This window comes from Megascapheus bottae, chromosome 5 (assembly GCF_031878675.1).
Source record: "Megascapheus bottae isolate mThoBot1 chromosome 5, mThoBot2.hap1, whole genome shotgun sequence".
Taxonomy (NCBI): domain Eukaryota; kingdom Metazoa; phylum Chordata; class Mammalia; order Rodentia; family Geomyidae; genus Megascapheus; species Megascapheus bottae.
This window is the reverse complement of record NC_143513.1, coordinates 59,619,297-59,633,546: the sequence shown is the minus strand read 5'-3', so window position 1 is coordinate 59,633,546 and position 14,250 is coordinate 59,619,297. Positions and strand designations below refer to the sequence as shown.

The following is a 14,250-nucleotide window of genomic DNA, read 5'->3' as shown; positions in this document are numbered from 1 at the left end:
TGGTAATATTAACCGTTATTTCTTAGATTAGAAACTGCTAAGGTGAGACACATTTCCAAAGTCAAATCATCTTTGTAAAAGTGGCAGTGTTTCTTCATTTAGAATCACCAAAGGTATAGACCTTAGGATAGACATTAGGAAACACAGCCTGACCCAAATGTGTTAATCTGGGTTCAAGATAACAATACTCAAGGCCACAATGGAGTATACAGATTGCTGCTTTTCCTCTGGTACCAGTGATCAAATGATAAACAAGAGAAAAACATCCTTTGGATCTAGATGGTAGACTTTCCTACATTTAATTCAAAGCACCAAGAGTTTCCCTAACACTTCCTGTGGAAATAATATTTCATATAAGTGCAAACAATCATCAGTCCCATAAGGTAAAAATGTACATCGCAGATACGCAGATTCAGATTGTAAAAATACTTGTTTTTTGTTACCATATTAATTTCCTAGAATACAATTTTAGTAGTGAATATAAATCCAATCGCTTATTTTCTTACTCCTGATCTCTTTGAACTTCATAGCTTGTAACTGGAGAACAGTGTGACTTACCCTATTAAAGCAGTGCTCATGGTTGGGTCCATAAAAATGCTGGAGACATCTCACATTGTTTTTGTTGACAATCTTGTTGAAGAATTCATTGACATATTTGATAGGAAATGCACAGACGGCAGATCGATTCATTGGTTCAGCAGAATCTGGCTTGCTTTGTGCAAACACGCCATACAGAATGTCATCATTGGGGTTGGCTCCTATTTGCTTTGCAAGATTGGCTCCAGGTTTACTAATATATGCAGCTTGAAGGATATTAAACACTTCCTCCCTTGTGGATCTCTTTCTCCTCTTTTCTGTGAGAATGCACTCCAGAGGCATCTCCATGTAGGAGTGCAATCCCGAGTCTACAGAACAGAACCTGATTATTCTTGTGTGAAAAGTCTGAGCATCCAGGGTTTCCTTTTGCACAGTCAGAAAGTAAATAAAATGGTTACTTTCGAAGGCATGTACATACTTAATGGGATAAGAATCTCGAAACTCAGGCAAAACATCAATATAGGACTGGTCTGTCAAAAACTTAAAACCATCTTGAGTTTCTTTTAGTCTTCTAACTGATATAGAATGCAACAAATGATTGGGAAGGAAAGAAGAATTTAAAGTATTGCCCACAAAGAAGTTGATGAACCTTTCCTTTACAGACAGGAGGACTTTGGCTCCCAAGGGGCTCACCACACAGTCTGGACACTTGCTGGGCTCTTCAGCCCCTTGTGGGGAGAACATGCAATGGACCTGGGATTGTATGTCGGCAGTATTCTTGGGTGGAAGGACATGTCTCTGGCAGGTCCCTCTGTGGACACTACCACAGCTAATGAGTTGGTCATCATAGTATGTGTCCACAAGCAAAGCCATGTTGATGTTATCTTTCCAAATGCCCCCTGATAAATTGGTTTGGCTGCTGCAGTCTTGACAAGGAAAACAATCTGGGTGCTCCAACACAGGCCCAGTTTTGTATTCAGCCACCTTCTGAAGGTCTTTGTCATTCAAAACATAAATGTAGTTAGTGGCCCCAAGGTAAATATGATGCCCATGCAGAACAACATTCTGTATGGACATTTCTGTCGTGAAGTTGGGAAGCTGGTACTTCATGTTCACATTCATCTCAGACTTGACTAGGGCCTCTTTACACTCCCCAGTGCTCCTCTGCACCAACGTAACCAGCAGCACAAGGATGCCAGGTGCAAGCACAGCAAGGGTCTTCATTGTGACAAGTTGATCTGCCAAAACACGCACAAGGTGAGAGCAGTTTAGTTACTTGTCATTAGAAACAAAGAAGAAAATATGGAAAGAACCACTCCAGTGAAACTCTCAGAAGTAACACTTCCTAATTGGAAGTTTTATACAGAATGCAAACAACAACTTCTAGCTAGCTTCACATAAAGATGCATTGTGTGGCTGGGCATGACTCTACATAGTTTAATTTTAGAAGTCAAGCCATGAACGAGTAATTTTAGAGAACCATTATGAGATGCAAACAATGTTCTGTATTAAGGTCTATGAAGCCACTAAGTGAGACTCATTCAGCAATGAAATAAGAAACTTAGCAGGGAACAATAGAAATAAGAAACATAGCATAGAAAGAAATTCTTAACCCCTTGCTGATTGTTTAATGTGGATTCATATCTGTGGTTAATGACTGGGTTGATATTTAAAGTTTCTTGGTTAGTCAAGTAAAGGAACTGTGGATCAGATTCATTTATTCTAGAAATCACAGCAGGCATTGTTTCCTTGGGAGCATGTAGAATTACCAGGCTAAATTTAGCTTGCTTTTGGAAGAAAACAATCATAAATTCTAGAAGCAATATGATCACATGCTGTTTATAGGATTTTGTATGCAGAGGAAAGGTATGGTTATGATTTGGCCATAGTTAACCTATTGTTTCAGATGGACAAATGCCTAATGAAAAATTACCAGGACTTCAACCAGCAGGCTCAAAAAGATATAAAAAATATGTAAACTTCAGAACTAAAGTCTTAGACATACTTCTCAGTAAAAAAACAACATATTGTTGATTACCATTACTATTAGTGAAAAGAACATTAGTATAACATTCCATTGTATGAACATGGACAATGTTTCTACTAGGAAACATGATGTTATTCTGCTTTAAAAAAATTTAGGAGAGGGGACAAGAGTTGGGTCTAGTGGTAGAGTGCTTGCTTAGCATGCACGAAGACCCAGGTTCGATTCCTTGATACCACGTACATAGAAAAAAGCTGGAAGTGGTGCTGTGGCTCAAATGGTAAGCTCTACCTTTGAGAAAGTCCAAGGACAGTCAGTGCTCAGGCCCTGAGCTCAAGTCCAGGACTGGCAAAAAAAATTCATGAGAAAGAGTAGCAATGTTTGTGAAGTAATGCACTTTCTATCTGGCGAATATAATATAACCCTTCAATTAATTACAATTAAAATATATGAAAAAAATTCACGTGTACCGAGTTCTAAATAGGTGAGTTCTTCTAAGGAGTGGCACACAGGGTAGTATGTTGAAAAAGAGAGATCTGAGAAGGAAGGGAAATAGCTCTTCTTTGTTTTCTTTTTTCTTCCTTCCTTTCCTTCCTTCCTTACTCCCTGCCTCCCTTTTTTCCTTCCCTCTCTCCCTTCCTCCTTCCCTCCCTGCTTCCTTCTTGCCTTCCTTTTCTTCATGAAAATCATTTTGTTGTCAGTCCTGGGGCTTGAACTCAGAGCATGGGCACTGTCCCTGAGATTCTTTTGCCCAAGGCTACCACTTGAGCCTCAGAACTACTTCTGATTTTTTCTGTTTATGTGGTACTGAGGAATTGAACCCAGAGGTTCATGAATGCTAGGTAATCACTATCACTAAGCCACATTTCCAGCTCCATGAAAATCATTCTGTTAGGACAAAGTGATCCTCTAAAATCATAGTAAGCATCAGGAGGCTACTGGCCCACTCTGTAATCTTAGCTACCAAGGGAGCTGAGATATGAGGGTTAAAGTTCAAAGAGAGCCTGGAAGGAAAAGTCCTGGGGACTACAACTAACAAAAAAACAGGGTTAGGAACATGGCTCAAGTAGTAGAGCACCAGCTGAGAAATCAAGCTCAGCAAGTGTGAGGCCCTGAGTTCAAACCCTGGTGCCTACCAAACTCACGTGCCCTAAAAACTGAACATGTTAATTAAGAGGTCATGTAAAGTCATTGAAGGGGCCTGAGCTAGAGAGTCAGATATACTATGAGAAGACTGATTTAAAAGCAAGATGGCAGGGGCCGGGAGTTTGGCCTAGTGGTTAAAGTGCTTGCCTAGCATGCATGAAGACCCGGGTTCGATTCCTCATGTATGTACCACATACATAGGAAAAAGCCAGAAGTGGTGCTGAGGCTCAAGTGGTAGAGCTCTAGCCTTGAGAAAGTCCAAGGACAGTGCTCAGGCCCTGAGCTCAAGCCCAGGACTGGCAAAAAAAAAAAAAAAAAGCAAGATGGCTTGGCACAGGAATCAGACAATGGAAATACCACCTACCCAGCTCTTGTTATAGCTAATATTGTAGTAATAAGGAGTTAGCCCATTAGAACAAAAAGAAACTGATGAACGAGAGACATATCTAAATAAGCAATATTTGTTCCCCAATTGGGTTGCTACAAGAGAAAAGACAGTCATCCGAAGACAAGGAATATAAACTCCACCACTAGAGTAAGTCAGCAATTTGAAATTAAACTGAAGTTACAAATTTTAAGCATGTTGAATTTGATAGGCTGGCAGGAAATGAGTGAATGATTTACTACAGGAATGGTGAGTAGACTTCATATTATTTGCCAGGAAGCAGGTGCCTGGAATAAATAGTGAAAGAAAATAGAGAGTAGACAGCATTTGTGCCAAGGACTAGAGTTGAATAAAAAGAAGGATTTTGAGGAGAAGTTTGCTTACTGGGAACATACATAACAAAGCTGATCCTGAATAAGAGAACATCTGTTCTGGGTAATACACTGACAAGTAGAATTCAACCTCAATCTTCGTGAAGTAATTAGGAATCTGGTTGGAGTAGAAGTAAATGTTGATCCATTTTGAATTGATGCTGGTGCAAGGTGATATATAAGGATCTAGTTTCAGTTTACTGCATGTGGATATCGAGTTTTGCCAGCACCATTTTCTGAAGAGGCAGTGTTTCTTCCAGCCTATATTTGCTGGGTCCCTTATTGAATATTAAATGGCTGTAAGTCTGTGAGTTTATTTGTGGGTCTTCTATTCTGTTCCATTGGTCTTCAGGCATGTATTGGGGTCAGTATTAAGATGTTTTCATTACCATGTCTTTGTAAAAGAGTTTGAAGTTTGGTATTGTTATTGCTCCAGCACTATTCAGCCTGCTGAGGATTTGCTTTGACTATTTGGTTTCTTTATTCCAGATGATCTTTTGGATTCTTTTCTCTATATCATTAGAGAATGATAGTATGGGAAACACTCACACTATGGAGCATAGGTAGAAATCTTCTGAGTAAAGATCCAAAAACATAGAAAATCAAAGAAAGGATAAATGAGACAGCATCAAACTTAACTCTCTAAAAAACCAACAACTCAATCAGTAAATGGGTTAATAAGCTAAATAGAATATTAAGAAGAAGTAAAAATGGCCAATAGACACATGAAGGAATAGTCAACATCTCTGGTCATAAAGGAAATGCAAATTAAAACAACATTGAGATTCCACTTCCCAGGTAGAATGGCCATTATCAAGAAAACAAATAAGGGTGTGTGTGGGGGGGGAGGGAAATGGGTACCAAGACATGTGAAAGGGTATCAATGTATGTGAATTAATGCACCTTCTATCTGGCAAATATCATGTAACCCTTTTACTAATTACAATAAAAAAAGCATACATTTACGGAAAAAAAAAAGAAAACAAATAGGTGCTGGTGAGGGTGTGGCCAAGAGAGAACCTTAATACACTGTTGGTGGGAATTTAATCTTGTTCATCCATTGTGGAAATCAGTATGGAGATTTCTTAAAAAAATTAAAAACTGAACTACCCTGGGATCCAGCAATTTTACTCCTGGGTATTTACCCCAAAGACTACAAACCAGAATACAATAAAGCCATCAATACAACCATGTTTATTGCTGTACTATACACCATAACCAAGGTTGTAATCAGCCCCTCAATGGAAGAAGGGATTAGGAAAAAGTGATATATAGATATAGATATAGATATATGTGTGTGTGTATGTGTATGCATATATACACATATACAATAGAATTTTATGCATCCATTAGATTGAATGATATAGAATTTGTAAAGAAATGGAAATAATTATGTTAAGTGAAATAAGTCAGACTCAGAGAGACAAAGGATCTATGCTTTCCTTTTCATGTGTAAGTTAGCTTACAAATTAATAAGCAAATACATTGGGTAATATGCAAGTACATACAGATATATGAATTGAAATATGGTAGATTCAAGGGAGATCTCAAATAGTGCAATTCCGTAGAAAGGCAAAAAAAAAAAAAACAGAGTTCAGCAAAATAAAACATCAAGAAGCTGGTGCTTGAAAGGAAAGCTGTGGGGTCAAGAGGAAAGGGGTAGACAAATGAAGAGAAAGAGGGGGGGAAATGCAGGCAAGAATTCAATGTATAGCATAAAACATTAAGAAGAGTGAAGAAAAGAGTGGAAAGAGGAGGGTGGGTGAGAATGTTGAAAGAGTGACACTGATAAAGATATATTGTATTCACAAACTACTTTGTTAACTGGCAAGCACAACTACTTAAAGATGATAAAAAATTAAGAAAGATGTAAATGTTGCATGTATGTGTATAGATTTGATGGCTAAAACCAAGAATATGAATGTTCATTAAGTAATAGGTGAATGAAGCAGCAGCAAATAAAATAGGATCTTGGTGAACACACACATTAAAGAAAACAGTGAAAGAGAGAAGATCAGTTAAGACCATTGAGACATCAAGAGTCAATATCAGATAGCATCTTAGAAAAGGGTGGAGGCCTTAAGAAAGAGAATATGATCCATCCATGTGGAAGTTTTTTGTTGATCTTCAAAAGAGTTCCTGAGGATTTAATCATGTTGCCAGATGTTCAAATGCAAAGAATTTATTGATGAAGTAGAATATTTGCCAAAGAAAACAGAAGCACAAGGTAATAACATGGTTGCACAGAATCTATTTTTCAATTGTAGAAAGGACCTATGCTTACTTGCAGCACTGCTCTTCTTCTTTACACTCATCTGGGATTTACATGGTACCTGGGATCTTACCTCAGGAAAACTCAGTCACTTAATAGAGGCAATGGGTGAATATACAGCTATAGGAATACAGATGAAAGGAGACCAATAAAATTGGAGATGATGCTAGCACTGAATTTTAAAGAAAGGTAAAGATACTGTTGGAGGGAGTGCAAACTCGTTCAACCACTATGGAAAGCAGTATGGCAGTTCCTCAAAAGACTAAACATAGAGCTCCCCTATGACCCATCAAATCCACTACTTGGCATTTTTTACCCAATCTTCCAGAAACAAGGACATATTAAATCCACTAGCACAATGATGTTCACTGCAGCACTATTTACCATACCAAATATATGGAACCAACCCAGATGCCCCTCAGTAGATGATTGGATCAAGAAGATGTGGTATTTATACACAATGGAATTCTATGCTTACACCAGAAAGAATGACATCACCCTATTTAAGGACATGGAAAGACTTGAAAAAAATCATATTAAATGAAGTAAGCCAGACCCAAAGGAACATGGGCTCAATGGTTTCCCTCATTTGTAATAATTTGTACAAACCTAAGACTCTCCTAGCAGAGGACTACAATAGCTTAAAACCTAGATACAAAGGTTAAATGAAAGGATCTTCAAGATGTGGACCCAAGAGCTTTGTATTATGTAATTGTTGTTCTTAATGTACTTTGTTATTTCTCTTCTCTTTTGTTGCTCTTTGGTTAATCTCATATTGTTATAGTATCTGACTTTTTACCTGGTATATTATATATACATGTTTATTTGAAATAGGAAAGGGAAGGGGGAAAAACAAGATGACGAGGAGGGGGTGGGAAGAGGGAAATAGGGACAAAAACATGAGAGGGGTGTCAATGTGTGAGAAGTGATGTACCCTCTATCTGGCGAATGTAACTGTGACCCCTCTATACATTACAATAATAAAAAAGAAGAAATTATGTGTTGTGACTTCATCTTCCCATTCATTAAAGATAGAACTAACCCAGGCAGGCAGTTGAGGCCATAATTGTCTTAGGATATAAAAGGCATTCAGAAGACTTTTATTAAGACTTGAAAGAGTATCTAAGGATACGGGCTCTGAAGTGATAAATAATCAAACAAGCAAACTGAAGATGAAGCAGAGGGCAAAAGAAAGTTTCAGTAAGGACAATTATCAGAAGAGGTAGAAACCATATAATAATAAAAATAACAATAGAATACAATGAATGCTTACCACATGCTAGGCATTCCACTAAACCCTCTGATTTGTCTTCAAAAATAACCCTGTGAAAAAGGGTTATTATTTTCCTCTTCTGGATGAGCAAGTTTGTCAGGAGTCAGAGTTAGATCCAGAACTCAATTCCATGTCTGACAGACAGGAATTCATTTATGCTTCTAAATGCTTCACTAGTGCAGGACTAGCTTTCTGAACTCAGACAGAATACAACTGGAGCAGAATTTAGACAATCAGACCTCTGACACTCACTTTTTCCACTCTAGCTATGTGACTTCAGGTCACAGTCCTTATGTTCAATATTCTCACATGATTGTTGTAAGCATGGAAAAGAGATCTCAAGTCTGAAAGCATTTCAACTGATTTAGATTGGATATAAATGCAGGAAATAGTTTTTGCTATTTGTATACATAGTTCTTATTTTAAAAAGTACTGAAAATTGTTTAGCGCCAGCAAGAAAAAGAGAATAAAACAAAAAAGAATTAAGGATAAATTATCCTAGTATAGACTGTGTTATGTGAAATGCCAAATGTTCTTGTTAATACGGTATAAATCAGTCTATCTTCCAAAATAAGGAACATTAGTCTAATTAATAATTTATTACCATGTTTTTCCCCTAGAAAATAGAATAAAAAGGAAGTAAATGAACCATTACTGCCAAAAGGAAGTTATAAAAACATGACAACCAATTTGCATCTCAGTTGATACCTATTAATACAGTTCAGACTGTGAATGACTTTTATTTTTCTCTTCTAGGGTCTTGATGGAGTGCTCAAAATGATCTTTTAAAAATGTGCTATTATAATAAATTATGTCTTAAGATTGATAAATAAGTTACACACTGCAGTAAATCTTAATTAGCTAGAATCCAGGAAATGTACAGTTAAATGGTCTTTCATTATTTCCCTTGATGTAACAGTAAATCATATTAATACCCTTCTTCATTTACACAGGTATGTGTTGATTAAATCGGGTATTTTTAAGAACATGTTTGTGTCCTTTCTAAGGAACAGAAGGAGACCCTGAGTTGTGGCAGTGAAGTTAATTAGTAAATGACTTAGCAAGCCATCCTGTTTCTTTGGCCTTAACTGATTTCTACTTTTATGTAAAGTGAGTATTGAACCAGTCACTTGTACTCTGGTATTAGCTGATGCCAACCTGTTTTTTGCATTCTTTCTCAACTTGCATGCCAATGACCTTATCTTAGTTTCTTGAAATCAGCCATGGTGGAGATATTTATTTCACAGAAATGGGAAAATACTACAAGTTGGTGCTTTTTTCCACCCCTAAAGAGTAAACTGTTTAAATATGTTCAAGCATTCTAGGGTTGAAGTAATGAACTACCAAGTGTTTTCCAACTCCCAACTCTAATAATTTTCATCTCTAAGATTGTTTTCCTACAATAACATGTTACTCTAACGCCATCCACTTGGCATGCATTTCTATCATTTTCCTAGCTATACGCCAGATTTGGCTTGTGTTAGCGATTTCAATATTTATATTGGTAGTGTCTCCAGAAATATTTTCACTTTTATATATTTTTGTCTTGATACATTTATTTCTGTGATGTGTCTAAATCAGGCTTCCTACACAGAATGTCTCTTTACTGCTTCTGTTTTTTTTTCTTTCTGAAATACTGCTAGCCATTTAACTAACTTCAATTTCTTAACTAAATGGAACATATAAAGATGATTCAAACAGATTGACTAATTTGTCCTCTTAAAATGTGCACACATCAGGTGAAACTGAATCACCCATAAAACATTTCTTTAATTCTTTTTAGTTGATAGTAAAGATAATCTCACTGACCAAACATTTCCTGGGAGTGATCATCTAACAGCACTCTGACCATTAAACTTTTGGCACTCAGGAACATTTCCTTAAAAAAAAAAAAAAAAAAAAAGGTTTCCCTGGTAGTTATGAGTGTTGGCTCAGACTAATTTTTATACCAGGCACTCAACTCCTAACACCTATCTATCTACTTCTAATTTTCTCATCAAACTAGATTTTACTGGTCCTTTTATTCCCTAAAAATCTAGCAATATATTTAATTACCCTAAAAGTTTGGTAAGGAACTATTTGTTCTAGCAACACTTTCAGCCCTCTTACCACTGTCATAATTACCTGTGCCTACCACATAAATGTTGTATTCAAGAATTTTATTTGTTGGGGGAAAAACAGCAGGTATAGTGGAATAAAAATGTTCAGAGACTTTTAAAACTTGATATAAGTAATTGTTTTCTTTAGGAATTTTCTTAGAGATTATAACAACATAACTGTAGAAAACACTTTATAAGCTAGTGAATCATATTATCTCTTCTTGTCTTCTAATCACAATTACAAAGTAAGCATTCTTTTCTTTTTGATTTTATTTCAGACCCTGAAACTCATGTTCAAATAATACCTTCTGTATACTAATCATATCATTTAGGTCTTATCAGTATTTCTAAGTTTAAATGTATCATGTTTATTTAAGCTGTTTCAAATTATTTGTATTTGCTGGAAACAATTTATTATTATTATTATTATTAAAAAGGTAAAGTAGCGCCAGTGCTTCTACTGGCAACTGCCAATCAGTCACATGCCTCACCTCTCATCAGGCTTGCCTTTCTGTGAGTGAGATTTTTGCTACTCTCTTTAGCGAGAGTCAAAGGAGACTGAATCAAAGGAAGGCTAAACAACCTTTTGGAGATTTAACATAAATGTTGGCAGAGGACCTCCAACAAGGAGTGTGTGGGAACCACCTTTGTCAGTACATGGGGAAAGCCTGGCAGAAGCAAGAGGGAGAAGCATGGGGAGGCAGAGGTTTTGGTGACACTGTCTGAGCAGGTGTATCTTAACAGTGTATCATAAGCTAATGAAACATAGGATTTTTTTCCTCTTCTTTTTGTTTTTAAATCAACAGATTCTTAGCATTTCATTTGTTTCTCCTCAGAAATTTCCTAGCCTTGTACAGGAGAAAAATACTGTAAATGTGTATGTTCAAACATAAAATCAAGTGCATCAAAATAAGTTTACATAAAATTTCAAACAATTGCTAGGCACTGGTGGCTCCCACCTCTAATCCTAGCTACTTGGAGGCTGAGATCTGAGGATAATGGTTTGAAGCCAGCCTAGGAAGGAAACTCCAGGAGACCCTCATTTCCAATCACAGAAAAAATCAGAAGTGTCACTGTGTCAAGTGGTAGAGCACTAGTCCTGAGCCAAAAGAGCCAAAGGACAGCACCCAGGCCCCAAGTTCAAGCCCCAGAGTTGGAAAAAAAATTCAAGCAATTGAAGTAAAGGTAGTTTCTTTTTTTCCTTACTTGAATAGTTAAATATTTCACTTGGCACTTGGAAACATATTTATTAGTTAAGGTTACTGAGGTAGTGTACAATGTCTTCCTACTTTATAATTCTAAAAGCTTTAAAATATTTATAGAACATAATCTCAAGATGATAATAATGTATCTAACTGAAGAGTCAAGATATAAAAACTGGAAAATATTTCAATGTTACCTTTAAGTGTATAAAAGGGATTTATTATGATGGAAAATTGCCAACTCTCCATATTAAGGAAATCAAAACATAACGAGTCACATCTGAATCTATAAGAAGATTTGTCAGAGTGAAATCTAAAGGAAAATGCTTAGCCTTCTCTGCATTTATGTTATTTCCATTATCTTTAAGTAGGACCATAAAAACAAAAGCAATAGAAGATTCCAATAAAAGAATCCCAATGACATTTAAAATATTGTATTTATAAACACTAATTCTGAAGTCACATTGCCTTATATCACAATTATTGATTGGATACTGTGACCATCAATCTCATGCTGAGCATCTATCTGAATACCGAGAATTTCAGCCACTACAGTGTACAGTCCATTGAATTAAAGTCAGCAGGATAAACTCTACAAATCTGTAGTTGAAATTGAAAAGTAAATGGGGCTGTTGAAAAAGAGAACTGAAATCATATTTTGCTGAATATTTCTTATGCTTATAGGTTTGACATTTATTGTTATGATATAAAAGTTTTAAGTTGATATTAGAAAGATAAAACAGTAAAGCATATGCTCTGTCAAAAATACTTTTCAATATAACTGATACTGTTGTTTTCTTTCTTTCGTTGCTATGCTAGGGGTCAAAGTCAGGGCTTTCCATGTGCTAGGCCAATGATCTACTAATAAGCCTTCTATTTAAGATACTTTTAAAAACAATTTCTAGCCAAAGTGACAAAGGAATTTCTTGGACTTTCTGGCTAGTCAAACTACTCTTTTGTATCACCACATTGAAATGTCTCAATTCCCCCCCTCCCCCATGAAAACTTTCTCCTTCTTCCCTTTTATCCCTTTTCTCTCTCCCTTCCTCCTTCCCTCCCTCCCTTTCTTCCTGTGGTAATGCTATTTGCACTCAGGGCTCTATGCTTCTTATACAGGTACTTTACCACATAAGCCACAACTCCAGTCCAATCATTTTATTTTTAACAATCACATTTTAGCTTGCTTTATTTACCACACATTCTTTACAAGAGCTCATAGGAACTTCTGGAAAAGAGGTGAGGTATGTGTGGATTTTGGTATCAGACAGACTTAAATGTGACCCTAACTTGGTTTGTACCATTTTCATACCTTCTGGATCTGAGTGTATCTCTTTCATCCACACCTTTTTTTGTGGGTGTGGCCAAGATATTTGGATTGGCCATGATATTTAAAAGCTACATTATGAATTACTGACATTCAATTATGCAGCACCTACTGGTATCCAATAGATATAGCCAATTAGCCAGTTTTTGTCTTCTCTCAAGACAAGCAAGTAAATTGGCCAGTGTCCTGGGTGGACCACCCCAAATATCTGCTGGAAGTTTTCTCATCACTCCTCTTACTTACAGTTTAAATAGTGGTATGTGTTGCTTTCTTACCGTTTGGTCTATCTATGGTTTTCCTCTAATCCTATGTCAAATTCTCAAAGTTCCTCAAGAGTTTACCTCCAAAACTGAGGTCAAAGTAAAGGCTTCTCATATGAGGTGGAGGAATACCCAAGAATCATTAGTTTACCTCTTCAAAAAAATGAATAAGCTCACATCCCCCACTGAGATTTTAATTTAATTTAAATTTCAAACAGTAAACTGTTTTAGGTTGCATGTGTCTCCTAACTGTATTTAAACAGCAATTTTAGTTCAAAGTAAGTAGATGAAATTTAGGGACATTTCCTTTTCTTTTTCTTTTCTTTTTTTTTTTTCTTTTTCTTTCTTTCTTTCTTTTTTTTTTGCCAGTCCTGGGCTTGAGCTCAGGGACTGAGCACTGTCCTTGGACTTTCTCAAGGCTAGAGCTCTACCACTTAAGCCTCAGTGCCACTGCTGGCTTTTTTCTATGTATGTGTTGCCGAGGAATTGAACCCGGGTCTTCACGCATGCTAGGCAAGCACTCTACCAATAGGCCAAATTCCTGGCTCCTCTTTTTCTTTTTTCTTATCAGGAAAACTCAGATTGAAAAGATTTGCTAAAACCTTTCAACAGATGTCTTAAGGTATTTGTATTATGTACATACTTCAAACTGGATATAATTTTTAAAAAAGTCTTTTGGTTCTAGTACTGTGTACCTAAAACATGCTATTTAAAAAGTGATCATAGGTTTACTGATCCTTACAGGTGGTTATCAATCTTATATGCAGGTAAAACTATGTGAAATGGAGTAGAAACCATTTATTCTCTTTATATATCCTATTTATTCTTTATTATGATTGATTTATTGTTTGAGACAGGGTTTCATTATGTATCCCAAGCTGGCATCAAATTCGTGGCCTCTTGAGTGTGAGGATTGTACCACCAGAACTGGCTCAATATTCTTTTATTTTTACATTTTAAACTGAAATGTGTACTTTAGGTAGCAGCCTGTGCATGCCATGGAGTTTAAAAAACAGAAAAAGTGTTCTAAGATTTGTAAATTTTATTGGTAAGAACAAATTTTCCTGCATATTTATTTTCTTCTTTAAAAATTCAGATACAGGTTGCTATAGAAGAAAATAAGTTAAATTTGGTAGTAGAATAATTTGCATGTGTTATAACTAATGCTCTTGCAGCTACTTTAAATACTGCTTCCTGAAATGTTTCTTTGCAAGAGATAATGTTTTACTTTGTTTATCCATGTTGAAGATCGAACTCAAGGCCTTGTACTAGCAAGGCAAGCACTAACTTGAGTTACATCTCCAGTTCTTATATTTTTCAGATAGGATTTGGAGTGCACTTTGCCTAAGCCAGCTTCCAACCATAATCCTCTGGTCCCACTTTCAAATAGCCAGAAT

The 14,250-nt window shown here is 36.3% G+C and overlaps 1 protein-coding gene across 1 annotated transcript in view; it reads right to left on the bottom strand.

The window, feature by feature from the left end:
• Positions 1 to 14,250, bottom strand: part of Met (MET proto-oncogene, receptor tyrosine kinase) — a 115,495-nt gene that overhangs the window by 83,511 nt on the left and 17,734 nt on the right. The window contains exon 2 of the mRNA XM_090333188.1: positions 559 to 1,775. Within this exon, the coding sequence (XP_090189314.1) occupies positions 559 to 1,761 (1,203 nt within the window). The 5' untranslated portion in view covers positions 1,762 to 1,775. The remainder of the gene's footprint in view (positions 1 to 558; positions 1,776 to 14,250) is intronic.